The sequence below is a fragment of the Mytilus galloprovincialis genome, chromosome 6, assembly GCF_965363235.1.
Source record: "Mytilus galloprovincialis chromosome 6, xbMytGall1.hap1.1, whole genome shotgun sequence".
Lineage (NCBI taxonomy): Eukaryota > Metazoa > Mollusca > Bivalvia > Mytilida > Mytilidae > Mytilus > Mytilus galloprovincialis.
In genome coordinates, this window is record NC_134843.1 from 41,240,154 (window position 1) to 41,258,265 (window position 18,112).

Below are 18,112 nucleotides of genomic sequence, written 5' to 3' on the forward strand. Positions count from 1 at the left end.
TAGAACAAATTGCAATAGACAAGATGTTATAATTTCCTTTATAGAAGGTATTGCAAGACACAATGATATAATTTTAAATTACTTTTATAACTATGATATATACTATTTTGATTATAAGAGTTATATAAAGGCAACAAATAAAACAAACTGCAGTTTTATTTATACTGAAGGAGTTCATCTGAATGAACCAGTTGTTGACTTTTTAAATTTCAAATACCAGTTGACCCTGTCCTTTATATGGCTTTCCCACACTGCCTTTAAGTTTTAAAAATAAAACTTCCATACTTCAAATAAATTTCCCATACCTGCTACTCAAATATAAATTTGATCTACATGTATATCAAACCCAAAAGTAATGTTTTGGGCGCCATGATTTGCAAACAAAGTATGTGTTTGTTACTGACACCAAACCCTACCCCTTTGAAGTTTCCTAACAGGAAATTTCTGAGTAAAAGACAATGCTGTAAAGAAGCATTACAAGACAGTTTTATTTATGAGAATTCATTGTAAATAACAAACATACAGCATTTGAATCTATACATTAGTACCATCCACAAGAGAAATCAGATACTCTTTAATACCATTGTAATAATGCACTATAAATGTAGTTCTCAAATTAATGGCAGAGACAAAGTCAGACGCTAATGTAACCCTCCCTTTTTATCAGACAATAATTTGCTGTTACAGAATTTTTAATCGCTCTGTGCAATATTTTCACAAACGAACACCAAATGTTGTGATTGTCTTACATCCTTTTGGAGTACGAAATATAAATTTCCAAAAAAAACTGAAAATTCTGAAATGGATAATTTGTGCTTAACTTCCTGAACAAAATGATTAATATATCAAAGTCTATTGCTTTTTTTTAGAATCTAGACAATGTCAAGTAGACAATACTTTTCAAGGACATTAATTCCATTCAAAATCAAGGATGTGCTTATAATTGATATATAGACACTTGAGCTATTTCAATTTAAGAAAATTTAAGAAATGGCTCATATGTGTGCAAATCAAATATAAAAAAGTCTGCATTCAATAATAATTATAACTTTTGTTTTCATATAACTGTTTATGCTCTCATACTGAAACAAAACATGACCATAATATGACATTTATTTCGACAATACATTGTAATATAATTATCTTTATTTGTTACATAATTTTATTATTTATACAGGATTTGCTGTGGGAGTGCCATACACACAACTTTAAATACAACAGTGGAGGAATTTCTAAGCAGAGGCAGATCTGGCCATTCTTAAGAGACCGTTCCCAACCCAGGATCAAAAAGGGGGCGGAGGAGGTACCAACCATATGACCCCATTCAAATGCCTTGATCATAAAACCAGATGCTCTGCAGGGTGCAGCTTTATACGACCACAGAGGTCGAACCCTGGACAGTTGGGGCAAGTATGGACACAACATTTAAGCTTGATACAGCTCTGAATTTGGATTGTGATTAAATAGTTGACACAACATCGGTTTCTGACACAGAATGAATGTGGTCTAAGAACTTCCACTTAAAAACTTAAAAATTTTAAATTGGACATTTACCTTTTATGGTCCAATATGATCAATATCCAAAATATAAATACATGGTTAGATTCAGCATATTGAAGAACCCCATATATTCAATTTTTGTTAAAATCAAACAAAGTTTAATTTTGGACCCTGATTTGGTCAACTTGAAAACTGGGCCCATAATCAAAAATCTAAATACATGTTTAGATTCAGCATATCAAAGAACCCCAAGAATTCAATTTTTGTTAAAATCGAACTTAGTTTAATTTTGGACCCTTTGGACCTTAAGAATCTAAATACACGGTTAGATTAAATTAATAGATTTGGCATATCAAAGAACCCCAATAATAATTAATTCCTAAACTGTTAGGACCAAAACTCCCAAAATCAATACCAACTTACCTTTTATGGTCATAAACCTTGTGTTAAAATTTCATAGATTTCTATTTACTTATACTAAAGTTATGGTGCAAAAACCAACAAAAATGCTTATTTGGGACCTTTTTTTGGCCCCTAATTCCTAATTAAATACTGTTGGGACCAAAACTCCCAAAATCAATCCCAACCTTCCTTTTATGGTCATAAACCTTATATTAAAATTTCAGAGATTTCTGTTTACTAAAACTAAAGTTATTGTGCGAAAACCAAGAAAAATGCTTATTTGTGCCTTTTTGGCCCCCAATTCCTAAACTGTTGGGACCAAAACTCCCAAAATCAATCCCAACCTTCCTTTTATGGTCATAAACCTTGTGTTTAAATTTCATAGATTTCTATTTACTTTGACTAAAGTTATAGTGCGAAAACCAAATGTCTTTGGACGACAACGACGCCAACGTCATACCAAATATACGACCAAAAAATAAAGATCTCACTTTTTCAGATTGATTGATTGATTGGTGTTTAACGCCACATTCAACACTATTCTGGTGATTTCTTATTTATTGGTGGAAGAAGCCAGAGAGAGCCACGTCCTTTGGCAGGCAAGCTCACAATCTAAGTTACTTAAGATTGGATTTGAGAATTGCACAACCTTATTGTTGACAGGCTAGTGATACAGTAGTTCAACTTCTTAGACCACTTGGCCACTAACATGTAGGCCCCTCACCCATGAAGATCAGTCTCCTTGGTGGGGAGGTAAATAACTACCTGATACCTTCCTCTTGCCATCCTATATTATTTTGACTATCAAAATATGATAACTTATTTTATTAAACAAGTTTTACATGCTATAATAACTGACAACTTCATGTCAAAACTTGAGTTTATTTACTCAATTTACACTTTTCAAGCTGACATGTTGTTTTAGCTACATATGCTTTCTGACTGGATGAGAATTTCAAATAAATATATTTACACTTTTTGTAATGTATATTAATAATATTTAGTGTGATATCTGATGAGAGGAATATAGAAATATAAAGTGATTCTGGTGTGACCCGTGTCCCAAGATTGCTTTGATGTCCAACAGCCTTTTTGGGGACATCCTGGGAGCATGGGATATCAGAGCTTAGTCCATTTAGAAAACATGGAATTTGATGGCACAGACTTGGGACAAAAGTTTTTTTTTCTCTAGAAAATAAATGGATTGATTTACAAAACAGGTAAACAATAAATAATTTGTAATCTCATTTATTCCCCTACCCCCACCCACACCATCTAACATTAACATCATAACTTTCAGCACCAAACAAACCTTTCTTCCCCATAACAAATTATTTCAAAGTTTAAATACATGGACAGAGCTCTGAAGTACTACAACCACAGCAAGTCCTCTAAAGGCTTGCAGAGCAATCATAAACACATTTAGGTTAATAAATCACTCTGTATTCCCTATATCACTCTATATTCTTCACTCTGAAAACACAATGATTAGGTCATTTCTTATCCTCAATTGTATATCTTTTGTAAATTATGCTTAAGCAATTTGATTTATACATGCAAACCTATATCCTCTTCTTACATTTATTATTTATAGAAAAAATGCATTGAAGCTATTTTCACAAAAACAGCATTGAAAAAGTCCAAATAAAGTATGAATCTGAAGAGAATTGAGGAACCTGATTTTCAGAACAACTTTGCAAAAGACAACTGAAAAGGTAATCTATTCCTGGGGTAGAAAATCCTAAGTATTTAGAACAATTCAAAGTTTCGTTAACAGATCATTTATAAATATGTCGACCAAATCAAATGATAGCCCTTGTTAAGCTCACATGAGGATTTAAACTTAAAACAAGAGGCTGTCAGCTGAGTGAAATCAATTCAGAAATTCCACCATGAAAATGATATTTGCAAATCGGGATCCCCAAACTTGATCAAGTAAAAAAATCAATGTATTCTAGAAGCGGTCTAGATATCGAAAGGCCAAAATATATTTACTTTTTCACTTTTATTCACTTTTTCCACCTTCAAAACAACAATATAAAGGCTTAAATCGTAAAAATTGAACTTAACCTTCATCTAGTCACAGGAAACCACATAACGCAATTTCATCAAAGCTTTTTGAATTGAATGTGCGCAGATATTTTTTGGCAGCCGCCTGCCGTACATCACCAAATTGATAACTGACTTTTCCTTCCCAAATCCGAATAATGACAAAATGACATGATAATCAAGATTTAATTACAAGAAATAGTATCTTAAGTAAAGTGTGTATAGGAAATTAACTTTTAAAACTAGCTTTCAACATAATAACTTTTCAAGCATTTTTAAGTACCAGGTACTTCATGTACTTGCATGGCTTTCAAGGACCTATTCAAGATTTACATTTATATTGAATAATAAAATTACATAAGTCACTCAAGTGAGAATATGTTACAATAATTGTGTTATATTCTTCAAGTTTTCTGTTACATATACAGGGGCGGATCCAGCCATTTTAAAAAGGGGGGGTTCCCAACCCAGAGTAAAGGGGGGGTTCCAGCTATATGCTCCCATTCAAATGCATTGATCAGCCAAAAAAAAAGGGGGGGTTCCAACCCCCGGAACCCCCCCTCTGGATCCGCGCCTGATATATATATAATTTGTCTAAACATCAGTCCAACAATGTTAGATGTATAAATTTTTTGTTCTTCCCTTGTCGGGATTCCAATTTGTGCTTCATGCATGTACAAATAAGTGTGATCATATGATAGAGTTTGATGCAACAGCTAACTTGACCAACAGCTTTCCATACTGAAGTAAAATTGAGAATGGAAATTGGGAATGTGTCAAAGAGACAACAACCGGACTACATGTATAGAGCAGTCTATAGATTAGTGAAACATAGCAAGTTTACTAGACCTTTCACATGACAGAAACAGTCCAGAATGTAAGAATTTTATAGAATTTTAAAGTTATAGTGTTCACACAGGCATTAATAACTGGCGGGTCCGTTTCTACTTGGAAAGGGGGGCCTTCATGGCTGAGTCACTCCAGTTTAGTTTCTTGTCAAAACAAAGACTTAAAACAATGTTGTATCATAAATCTTCTAGGCAAAACCATGTTTCTGGGACTCAGGGGATACAATCAGGACGCGTCCCAGGGACTCAAGGGTTTAAAAATGACGCGTCCAGCTCGATTTCCATGAGTCCAGGACACGTATACGCATCTTAACGAGAACCCTCTGAGTGGTCTTAGGAGTCTAAGACCGAGGTTGTGAGGTGGAATCATGCATGTAGCTAATGCACATGTACATAACTCCAATCTTACCGGTAGTTGACTAGGATTATCAGTTTTCAAATCCAATGTCTTTATTCTATAAAGCGTTCTCAACGGATAAAAGCTGATGACTTAAAATAGAAATATTGCTGAAAGTGATATTAAGTACAGCAATTTTTTATGGCAATAGTAAAACAAATTAAACTGGTAATTTAAACAAACTTAGAAGCAATAAATAGTCTTTTATTCATGATGTTTAACAAAGTTCAGATAAAGAATTTCACACAAATCATTTGTTTTTCAAAATGAACTTTAGATTTAATTAGCTATTGCCAGTGGTATGATATGGTATTTTCTTCCACCAAAAGATCAATATAGATCTAGATGATATAAATGATAGCAAATCTAACAAAGGTTTCACACAATTACTTTAACAATCAGACTCCCACACTATAACAACTTTTTCAGTCTATATTAATGTAATTTACAGAAATACCACACGAAAGCACATCCAAACATTCCTGACAGTTTCTGACATTTTCATCGACCTATCTTCAAAAACAGTCTGTTGAAATATATACTGCTGTACCTTATAGGAGTACAAGACATATATCTATTGTATCTTGAATAGTATCTATGTAAGGGTCTCAAATAACACTGACTTTATCAATTTGAAGATTTTTCATTGTTCTGACTAATGGGCTGGGTATGTTTAAATACTGTCTACTGTCTGTACTAAGGGTCAAATGTGATACATGAACCAAGTTACATTTACAACTGATCAAAAATTACATCAAATGTTTTACAGACCGTGGACCAAACTAAACAATTTCTTCCAAATGTGCAGCTATTTTCATAGCTCCATCATTCACAAACACATACAAACAATCACAATGTTGAATGACCAAGGAAATCAGGTGTTATAGTCAGACAGTGTACCAAACTTATCTATTTCTACCAAATTTGCAATGATTTTCACCCTTCAAAGTACACAGCGTAATAGAATCAGAGTCAAATTTGCAAACACAAATATATCAAAAGGTCAATGGACACATTTTGAATTTGGTTAATTTATCATCTTTTTATGTTAAAGGTCATTTGAAGTATATATACGTATCACATGCAAAACCAAGTAATGAGTTTTTTTTTGTGTATAACAAGGAACATTGAATATTTAAAATGATGATACATGTATAACACACAAAAGGAGGTACAACCAATGAACGAAAAAAAATAATATGACAGACAGCAACCAATGCATATGACTTTCACTAAATTACAGGACAGTTGCATTAAGAATTGAATGGGGTTAAACATGTTTGTGACGGTTTATCTCTTTTCCTAACGTGTGATAATTATAGTAATATACATGTGCAACAGCAAAAAAACAAGAATAAACTGTACAAATCAGTTGGAAAGGGCTTGACTCATCAGATTGACAAGAACCCCAGAAAACATTAAACATAAAGACAAAAGAAACAAAGAACTGGTAGTCTAAAACTAAAGACTTCATGGAGGTACTAAAAGCCAGTTCACAGCCATTTTCAACTAGTAAATAAACTATATCATACAGGTACATTTGTACTCTCTTCATTTTGTTTGGGTTGATAACTCATTACTGTCCTGTGATTAACGGAAATTCTTTAGAAGTTCATCAGGCCATTCATTAGGAGCCGGTACCCGGTACTTTTACCCTCCTATGCTATTGACAAGTACCGCCTAAATGTAGAAATTTTTATATAAGATATTCATGGAATAAATTGAAAAGTACCACCTAGAAACGTGGAAAGTACCAGTCAACATGAAAGATAATGAAACCCCTGGTTCATTTGCTTTCAATGACATTTGCACATTGTTCAGTACTATAAGTTTTTCAGAAAGAACATCTTAAATGTTCTTCCATTTGATAGATACAAATGTATGCATGAGAGTAATATGTCTTCATCCTTCCAGATTTGTGTTGTTAATGCCAATAAATATATCTTTGTTATGATCTGATGGTCATTAGCTTTCATCAAGTGTTATAAGATATCCTATATCACATAGATGAAGATGTTTATTTTGACCACCCATTTATTTTGTGCTTGAAAATCTCTGTATAATCTAAGAAATAACCAACTCTACTGAGATCAGAGTTCAAATAGTTCTCACCATCTTAAAAATAATAGAAAAATTGCAGAGAAAATTAATGAATTCATAATTATATAATTTATAAAAGGACAGACTTGACACCACATCAAACACCAGTCCAAGACTCCATGATCTAGATTTCTTTTCTGGCTTTAAGTTTAACTAGTGTTCTGGGTACACAATGCTATCAGATGCTGATTGCATGATAGACAAACAGGCGCTTTAAAGTATGTTTTTGTAGTAATCAAACTATAATTTATTATCAATTATAAGTAATTGATAAAAATTCAGATTTACTTAATGGCATGATAAAACTTTACTGAAAGCATGGTTTTCAAATCAAATCAAAAACAGAATTCAATTTAGTGTGTTAAATTCAATTTTGTATGCACGAGTTCCACAAGGGTGTCCTTTAGGATATAATTAACTGATGACAACCTGAAAACTTTCAAAAAAGTATTATCAGTCACTGTTTAACTGTTTTGCTTATACACTGTTTATTATTTTAAGCATATATCAGGAAACCATGTTGTTTTATTGGCACTGGAACTGATACAATTCACCTTTTAAACTATTATAATATAGCTATGTGTTTCATCTTACTTCATCCAAATCTAAAAGTACTGTGCAGAGAGTTCATAAACTTCTATCAAATGTGTTCTTTACTAAATGAAACCAGTAAAACGGTAGACTCCAGTACTGAACAATTAAGCATTGTGGATTCTTAATGAAATAGTTCTGACTAACTCAACAAGTGGTAAATTAAAGCTATATTGCTTAACCCTTTAACCCCCAATCCCGCCTGTAGGCGTGATGGCGACAATCATTCTTTGATGGCCCGTATGACCCTCCATACTTTTTTTGAACTGCCCCAGCTGAACTGTCGTGATAGCAGGGACTTCAACCAAGCAGTTCATGGTCCATCAACTCTTCTAAGATGTCTGTTCATGAAAATATGGCACTTTGAAAGCCGTTTAAGAGTTCAAAATCGGAAAAACATGAAAAGTAGCCAAAATCAGGTGGGGGTGGGCATCTTTTGATGGCCACTACGTAACTGGAAGTGACTGTTGGTAAAAACTATTATCATATATGCATGCATAGGTGGTATAGGAACACAACGAGGTATAATATGGCCAATAGGAATCTAGTCTGTAAAATCTAGGTCACCGTTTTGTCAAAAATCCATAAAAACGGACATTTAGGCAGACCGGACTTGACAATAATAATTCCCAAGCAAGACACTTAAGTCCAATATACTCCCAGCTAGCATGCATGGACTGCTGTAACTATAGGGTAATACTTGAATGACAAAAAAACACAGTCGTATCAGTGTTCACCTCTCAAGGTCGTTTTGAAATCGGAAAATAGACGTAAAATTACCATTTTTCACTGGGGGTGGGTTCAAACCCACGAGAAAATATTCCACCTGCCACCCCACCCCCCACCCATGCCATCCGCCCCCAAATCCCAATAAGTAGTTTAATAGATGAGCATCAGTTACAGCATCAGGAGTTTGCTCATTTGCATATAATTTGCATATGTTTGCAAATTTTCGAAAATGCCTGATTTTCCAAAAATGTCTTGGGGGCGAATGAGTTAAAGTGATGGTGCCTTTATGATGTACTAAGTGAGGAGCCTGAAATCAAATGGTTATCATTAGTTCCTGTACATATATTGGCATTTGCTTATTGGTTTGTATAAATTCAGGCCCTTTAAGTTTTCTTGCTTGGTTTGTTTTACATTTGTCATTTCAGTCCGTTAATAGCTTATTACGCGGTATGAGTTTTGCTCATTGTTGAAGACTACAGTGACATATAGTTGTTAAGTTCTGTCTGTTTCTCAAGGAAACTTAGCAATCATACCACATCTTCCTATTTTTTATATACACACTACAGAAGTTAACAGAAATAACTTGACAATGTTCTTTATTTTCACCTTATAAAATTATAATATTGTAAAGCCATGACTGTACCTCAATTTTAGATAATTAATTATCTAATCATACGCATGATAATGTATGACTATCTGTAAAAGTAACATTTTGATTTTACACTTGCATCATTTCAAAGTGCCTTGAAAAAAAGCCAAGAACTTATCTATGATTACTGAACCGTGTAATCAAGGTTACATAATCTCCAAGGCTAAATGCATTCTTTAATGAAGAATAGTGTTATTACACATGTTTCATATCTGCTTTAACCTAGATTTGGCAAACAAAATTTAGGGCATTACAATTATTTGTCAAATTTATATAATTGCAATGTACATTGCTAGATTTATACTGTAAATTCAGAAATTATTGTGTGCCTTTATAATATCGATTGTTGAATAACAGAGGTAATGCGAGATTAATTAATTGGATTTCAGGAAATGCTGCACATACCAAATATTGCTATTAAAATTTTAGAATACAATTTTTATTTTTGCAACACCTGTCTTGTTGCAATTCTTGCAATATTCAATTCTTGCAATGTTCAAAGTTCACAAAAAATTCTGAATTATTTACAGTATTTAGGGTTGTAAAAATGATAAATTTACATAAATCAAATAATAATTCAGGAAATGAGATCAAATTATGATGCACATGCCAGGCATATAACATGATATATGTTACAAATTAATCTGGCTTTTAAAAAATCAAATTTTAAACAGCTCATAAAATCTGTTAATTTCCCCAAAAGTTATTATCTAATCAAAATCCTTGACCTATTTAACATGATATATATACATTTTCAACTACTCATTTCTCAAAATCCATTAAAAACTGAAACTTAAGAACTCCTCATAACTCTCAATTTTTATAATCAGCTAAAGATGTTTAACAAGCTAAAGATTGATTAAATTCTTACTGAGGCTTAGACTGACTACAAATGTACAGTGAAATGCACCATGGTATGTACAGATGTTAGTTTCACTGTCCATATCATCAACAACATCAGATAAATAAACAAAGCATGCCGCTAGAACAAGCACCTGCTGTGTGATGTTATAGATACTTTATTGTAAGAAGCTGATCATGCATGGTACAAAGACAAGTCTAGGCTGACCATCAGTCATTTGTTTAATTACAACCAGGTTGCAGTGACACATTTAGTGAATACTTTGAAATATCTTACATTCTATCTTCCAATGGAGGCATGTTTATATCTCAATAATATTCATTATTAATAAAGAATAAGTTAATATACATGTACACAAAACAGTATATGTATTCAAAGACAGATTCTGCCTATTTTGTTAATTTCAAGTCATCCTAGGCCTGTTGAACGACAAAAAAAACAACAAATCTGATGTTTTATATACATTGTACAAGTACAAAAATGTAGATAAAACAGATACAATGTATGTCTGAAAGGACATAAATGCTATGTCTGACATTGTCTGGTGCTGATATCTAATGACACACACTGTGCAATTTGTTTATAACTTCATCTGTAATACACCAATGAACCAAAAAAACAGGTACAGGCAAAATGAGAATAGAAAAGAGTTAACTCAGAAAGAGACTAATACCGGGTCTGGCCATCGCTGCATGCAATTGATCAAAGAACATATAGTGTATACTGAATAATAATTAATGTTGGATGTAATGCGTCACCTGATTGGCTGATGTTATTTTGATATCAGCCCATAGACATAATTTAGTCATGTGACCGTGACGTCATCAACGTTTTTTCATGGTTTTCTACGGTTTAATATGGAATTTAGAATTAAATTATAAGAAATGATTGTAATTTCTATCTATTCGAAATAACATAAAAAATGTGGTGCACACTGTTAAATGACCCGCTACACACGTTATTCAGTGTGCACCAAATTTTTTATGTTATTTCTTCATAGACGGAAAAAATATTACAGTCATTCCTTAAATAACTACTCATTTCATCTCAATGCAACCAAGAGTTCATGATCCAGACTTGTATAATTTCAAACTATCAGAAAACAGGAAGTTGCTGCACTATATACATGTAGTCATTCTTATTTTTCTGTAATATGGATTAGTGAACTCAGTAAGCTTGCTGCGTTGAAGACATATTGGTGGCCCTGGGCTGTTTTTGCTCTTTATTCAGGTTGTTGTCTCTTTGACATTCTCTATTCTATTAATAGCACTAGCTGACTTGTATGTCTGATTGATACAATGTACAGTGCTGCCCATTGAGGTTTTAGACTACTGAATTTTCAACGATGCATATAATTTATGATTTGGAAAAAGAGTCAAAGGACCAATAAAAGTATATGCATCCTAACATAAAGTTAAAATTAGCATTTGTACAGAGAAAAAAATAATAATTTGTTTTGAAAACAGCTATTGATTATCTGGCGATTATACCTTGTATTACTGACTGTGTGGGGGAATTTTCCCTGAAATGGATTTCCATCTAGAGACAAAATCAATACCAAACTGAGTCAGGATGAAAATGCTGTCAAACAGCAGAATCCTTGTACATTATGTATATTTTAGAATTTGGATTTACAACCATTTAATCAATAACAATCTGAGTCAACTTCCAATAGAACTGCAGATCAGGGATCTTGTACATATTGTATGCATCATAAAATAAATTATGTAACTATCTATGGACATATGGACAATATAATTCCTATCCTATGGGAATTCCAACTCAATTTATTCTGGATTCACTCCGATTCAGAGATATTAAAGATAGTTGTTGGTTGGTCAAGACATTCAATGACATTATTAGATTCTATATCTTTATATTCGATATTTCCTCACCATTTATTATTCTATCAACTGTTCAATTGTCCTTAGATTATTATTGATAATCAAATTACACAGTATTAAAAGTACAAAATGTAGAAGTATATGGACTGTAATTCATTCTGTATTTACCCCTTAATTGCATTTCCATTAAGTTTTAAGATTTCATTTCAAAAAGCTCTGTCTCAAAATGTGTGACAGACTCGAAAGTAGAAATAAACTGACAACCTTATGGCAAAAAAACAAACAGACAAAAAGGAAAACAACAGTAAATATTAAACACAATAAAACTGCTGACTTAAGCTTGAGCAACATTGAACTCGATCAAAAACCAGTGGTTCCAACCATTTTGAAAAGGGGGAGGTCCCAACCCAGGAAAAAGGGGGGTTCCAACTAATATATGTCCCCATCCCCATTCAAATGAATTGATAGTCGGGGTCCAACACCCTGAACACACACCCCCCCCCCCTTTTGGGTCCGCCACTGGGTTCTTTGGTGAGGTTAGTTTTGGTCTAGCAAATGCTTTTAGGATGTTATGACATTTTTTTAATTTGTCCTAAAGGTCACTTTAGAAATAGAAATCTGTCATACATTTTTATATTAATATTTAGAGAGTATGCTTATAAGAGACCTATATATTCTATACAATAAAACAGTCCTAATATGCCTAAAAGCAATGATTTTAATTCAATACGATAATACATTTTTTGTAATTAAGTTGACAGGCCGAGCTGAAAGACATTTAGTTGATTGATTTTTGCAGCGTTTTAACTTAGCAGAAATCAATTAAAACACTGCATCTATCAAGGTGCATAAATAAGTCACCTCCAATCAATACGAACACCTTTACAAGCGATGACATCATCTTTAGGATTATTCATAATTTTCTTGCATTTCATGCATAAGACTTGCTTCTGATGAAAGTTTATATAGATTTTGTAAAACTAACTCAATTAAAGGAGTTATTTAAAGATTTTGTGAAACCATCTCAAATAAATCATGATGAATAAACATTTGACATTTAAATTCATAAATAATATATATGTAATATATTCCAAAAATACATTTACTTGTAGTTTAATAGAATATTTTTTTACAGTACAATGTATATATCACTGTACATTTGCAGATGCATACATTTTTGCTCATTGTACATGTATCATGTTCATGGACATTTTACAAAGAGATATACATTGTCATTGCAACCTATTCAAAATACAACAGAACTGTTCTACTGACCATTAATACAGGTCAAGTGTAATTTGACATTTCCATCTGCCCCTGATTGGCAACGCTCCCTATATTAGTGGCCATAGAACAATCCAAATTTTTATGTGGAGCCCTATACCCTCCCTTAAAGTGAACATGCATGCCATTTCTATTTTGTTAGAGACCCCCCTGATCTGCCAGTGCAAAACAGAATCTCTCTAGAGAAGTCAAGATTCTGAGCTGAGACATACATGCATAGTCATCAGAACACTTACAGAAACAGGTTTGAAAATTAGTTTATCAGTCTGTACACTTAGACAGAAGAATAGGGGACCAAGAGGAGGGACTCAAGGGTTGGAACCTTCCTTTCTATTAAAAAAAGCTTTCAAATGAACTCACTTATTGAGCATGTTTTGACTATTAAGCTTAATTAATCTTATTTTCTTCAAAATTAATAAAAATGTCCTTACAACAGGAATTTTCATTTATAATACATACATGTAAATTTATGGAGATTGCTCTCATGACTGCTTCATAATGTTTCAACCAGCTATTAACATGAACATGTATCCAGTTAATATGAATGCATATTAGCTATATAGCTATTAATTTTATCAAGATCATCAGCATGATTTCTAACAATCAGGAGTTAACCTTTATATGTATCAAAGAGATTGTTGTAGATTACTAAATCATGTGAACCAGCCTTCTAATACATGTACATGTACATGTAGTAACCAAAAATAAATTTAAACAAATATTTTAATCTCATAAATTTATAATTTATTTCTTTATGACACTTTATGATTCAATTCTTATTCTTTAAAATGATCCCTTTTTAACTGTTTAGGATAGTGTGACATGATTCCCACACTGTAAAGATACAAATTGTAACATAATTATTACCAAACAGAGAAATGTTATGATATGGTAGGTAGACTTCCAAGTACGTCTTTATAATTTGGGGGAATTGAGGGAGCTTCACTGAGTCAAGGGCACCTTATTAGGGAGAAGTGAGGAAGATTTAAGCACCCATGCCGGATACATTTTTAATTAAATGTGGTTGATTCATGGGTTTTGAAAAAGCAATGGATAAACGTAAAGTATAAATTTTAAAATTCAGAAAAATTTTAATCTATATATATTGTGTACAAGTATATGAATCACTTCACTTAAACCAATAATAAAAGTGTGGCTCCTTTATTAACTGACACTCAAGACACTTATTAGAATGGAACTTATCACTGAAATCTGGCTTCTATACATACTACTGCCAGAATCAATTAAATAAATTGTTCACAGCAATATACATGTACCCTATGACATGTATGACTTTGTCAGGTGTGATAGACATTTTCAAATAGCGCTTTGTTTATTAATATTCCAAGCCAAAGACTGCGTAATAATTAGCGTTTCAATATACAGGTCTTCATAAAAACATTTAAGATTTCAAAAAAATTTGCCACTAAAAGTAAAATGTGCCAAAATATGAATGACAATTTCAAATGCACTGCCTTAAGTTTTAAACTGTTTAATTTTTGGGGCCAAAGTAAAAATAGAAACCAGGTCAAATAGTATATATGGTCAATGTACATGTGTTAATAATTTTAAATTACTACCAATCCCTTCATCCTGTTTTCAAAATGATGCTCCTTCATTGATAAAATAACTCTATCACTCTTGCTTGTTGTGTCTGTTTCAAAGATGTGTGAGTTATTCAACAAAGTAACTGTTGCGTGACTGTTTCAAAGATTTGTGAGTTATTCAACAAAGTAACTATTGCAAGTCCAAAATGTTCTCTGCTTAACTACTGACAATTCATTATCATTATGAGTTATATCTTTCATGTTTTTATATTTTCTTCTATCCTACATGTGTATTATCATATAATTATGCAAAAAATGTAGACTAGCTCATCAAATGATTGCAATGCACATCTGTGCATGTAAATGACATCTGGAGTGCAGTTATTAAATAAATACTTATATTATATAATTGCAAGTAATCATAACAAATGATGAAATCATTGGAGCAAGGATGCATGCACATTTACTTGAAAAAAAAACTTTCTTTGATGTCCCCAGATGACATTTCTGAAAATTTCGGGCTAATTTGTGATTCCAAGAATTTAAAGTTAGAACCGAACATTTGATAAGTCGAATTTAAGATTAAATATTGAAAATGTTACTGTACAAAATGTAAAAATCCATCTACATGTACATGATGTATATATGCACATTTAGTTTTAAACTGTAAGAATTCTGAATGTGCATACCATGGCATCTTTTATATACTTAATAGAGGAAATTGTTACACATTTAATGTACTTGGAGTTGGTTAAGCAAAAATGTGTATTCATCAGGCCATGAAATAGCTTTATCAATTAGTTTAATAAAGTTTATAGCTAACCACTACAAGGTCATAATTAAATGTACCTGAAGGTTTACTGTAAGCATGTTTTCACCATCTGTCGAAACTCTCTTTACAACTATCTCATTAAAATAGAGAAATTCATATCTGTAACTAAACAGCTATTCTCTTTTCAAAATAAAAAACCTTTAATCTTACTTGGAAAGAGGCCATTTTTATACTTCACTTGAAATTCATTGTTTATTTGTGTGGTAAAAAATGCAACACCCTGTTCTGTAAAACACTTTTATTGCATGTGTAATGGCTCATCCTTGTACATTCTTGTAATATTTTACAACTGTAAAAACATAACTTGTACTCATTTTGTACATTTCAAAAATGTACATGCATGCAGTATGTGTTGTCAGTCAAGATCAGTATAAAAGAAAAGAAAATATCAAACAATAGGCCATAATATCTGCATGAAGGAATATGCCTCATCCCTTTGATTAAAAAAAAATCTTAGCATAAAAAAGTCCAAAAAATGTTTCACCTTGTTCTGCTCTAAAGCAATCATTGATTTAGGGATAGGGGAATTCCACCCCTTTTTTTTAAAAATCAATGCTTTTGAATATTACTGGGGACATTCATGTAAAGTTGGACCACCACCCCTCATTCAAAATGGATGGATCTGGTCCTGCTGGCATCTACAATAAACATGTATATTTAGTTTTTGACAATTGCTCCCCTGCTAGAAGCAATAAGCTGGCACAATATACATGTATAGTAAGACAAAATTTCATTAAACTTTTTAAAATGCAATGACATGTACAGGTAAATAAAGGTATGTGCATGCTTAAGGTAAACATTTAACAAAATACAAAAATATTCATGCATTTGTACACACAAATGAATATTTCTTTAATAAAGAGCTCATAAATGTATATAGATAATTCACATATACATGTATGTACTGCATGAAATTGTTTGCAAACTTTAAATTTCATCTAATTTGAATTCTCTCTACATTCATTTTGTGCTGGAAGAGATATATTGGAAGTTGGCTTCGATTTCATCACTTATACATGTACAAGTACATGTACATTGCATAATAAAAATTAAGTTTACTGCAGGAAAAATGAATAATGTGAACAGATCTAGACATATCAATGACAGTCAGACGAAATATAGTCGAAAATCAATAAATTATGCTACTGATTACAGTATTGTGCATACAATATCAGATTGCTGTCACTCGCTTTTGTTGCATTGAAAATATTATATGCACCTCCCTTCTATTTTTGTGGAATAAGTTATGTAAAAATGTATTACAAATTACAATGCAAGTTCCTGATTTTGCATTCCTATGGGTGTCTGATTTTACAAATAAGACATGTGATATGATTGAAAAGTTCTGACATCAAATGTTCATGCAAGGAGGAAAACCAATTGAGAATCAATAAACATGAAATGTACATGATGTATGTCATTTTCAAAATTTCTTTTACAAAATGTACACTTGTGACACATAAATAATGATTTTTTTCCCATCTGTCCCACATTTAATTTTCTTGATCTCAATGTATTTAAAGATTTCAAAAATAAATATTTCTCCATCCTATTTTGTGTATAACTGTAAAAAATGTGTAATATTTAAACAGCGTTGAAAAAATGATCATCAGAGGGGCAGAATTTTGTTAATTAGATTATCAGATCACTATATACAACACCAATTATTTATCTTATCTCATCATTAAACAATTTCCTGCAGAAAATCTCGTTCAATAAAATGCCAAATGGTATTTTGAAAAGTGTCAGTGTGTTTATGAATAACAATGATTGAATAACAATGATACTATCGTCCTGTCACTGATCAGACGATCAACTTCATTATAATTATTTTCGACCTACCTGTTAAACATAAGTATACAGATTGTATAAAAACTACTAATATGAGATTTGCTTTCATTATCACTTAATCCAGGCTAATTAATCTGTAAAAACAACATAAATGTAGAAATAGGTTCCAAACTGTCCACAATTGTCATAAGCGTCCGTGGGAATATGATTCAGCCTGTTTGCATAGTTAGTGCGTGATTAATACGCGAGTAAAAATAGTCATACTCTGTATGAATACAATTTTGATAAAATCGACAACTATCTTTTTTGAAAATACCGTACATTAATACATAATTTCGCTTGATTACACGTGAAAATGAAATTGAATGTTAATTGCAGATATATATTCATACGCTGTGCAACCCGTAATCTGAAGGGTAAAAATTCAAATGATGAATCATAAATCAATAACTTTGAATATTCTCTTTGTTTTTTCCCAGCATTTTTAAAATATGTATCACAGATACTTGCACCGAATGTAAAGATATTTTTGTTCTCTCAATAAGTGTGCTTAATAGTCACCGGTTTATATTTTTAACTTCATTTTTTTGGAAATTCTAAGATAATGATTTGCAATATTCCGGTATTTATAATGAGTTTTTTTCCTCAGGGAAATTTAAAATGAAAGAAGATCAGATAATCCGTTGT

General features: G+C 32.1%; 1 protein-coding gene across 4 annotated transcripts in view; it reads right to left on the reverse strand.

Moving 5' to 3' along the window:
• LOC143079584 (neural cell adhesion molecule 2-like) overlaps positions 1-17,653 on the reverse strand; it is a 96,324-nt gene extending 78,671 nt beyond the window's left edge. For 3 of the 4 annotated variants that reach the window (XM_076254995.1, XM_076254996.1, XM_076254994.1), the window contains exon 1: positions 17,477-17,653. In XM_076254995.1, coding sequence (XP_076111110.1) covers positions 17,477-17,534 — 58 coding nt within the window. In that variant the 5' untranslated portion in view covers positions 17,535-17,653. The remainder of the gene's footprint in view (positions 1-17,476) is intronic. The other variant, XM_076254997.1, reaches the window with a different exon arrangement.
• Positions 17,654-18,112: the final 459 nt, after the last annotated feature.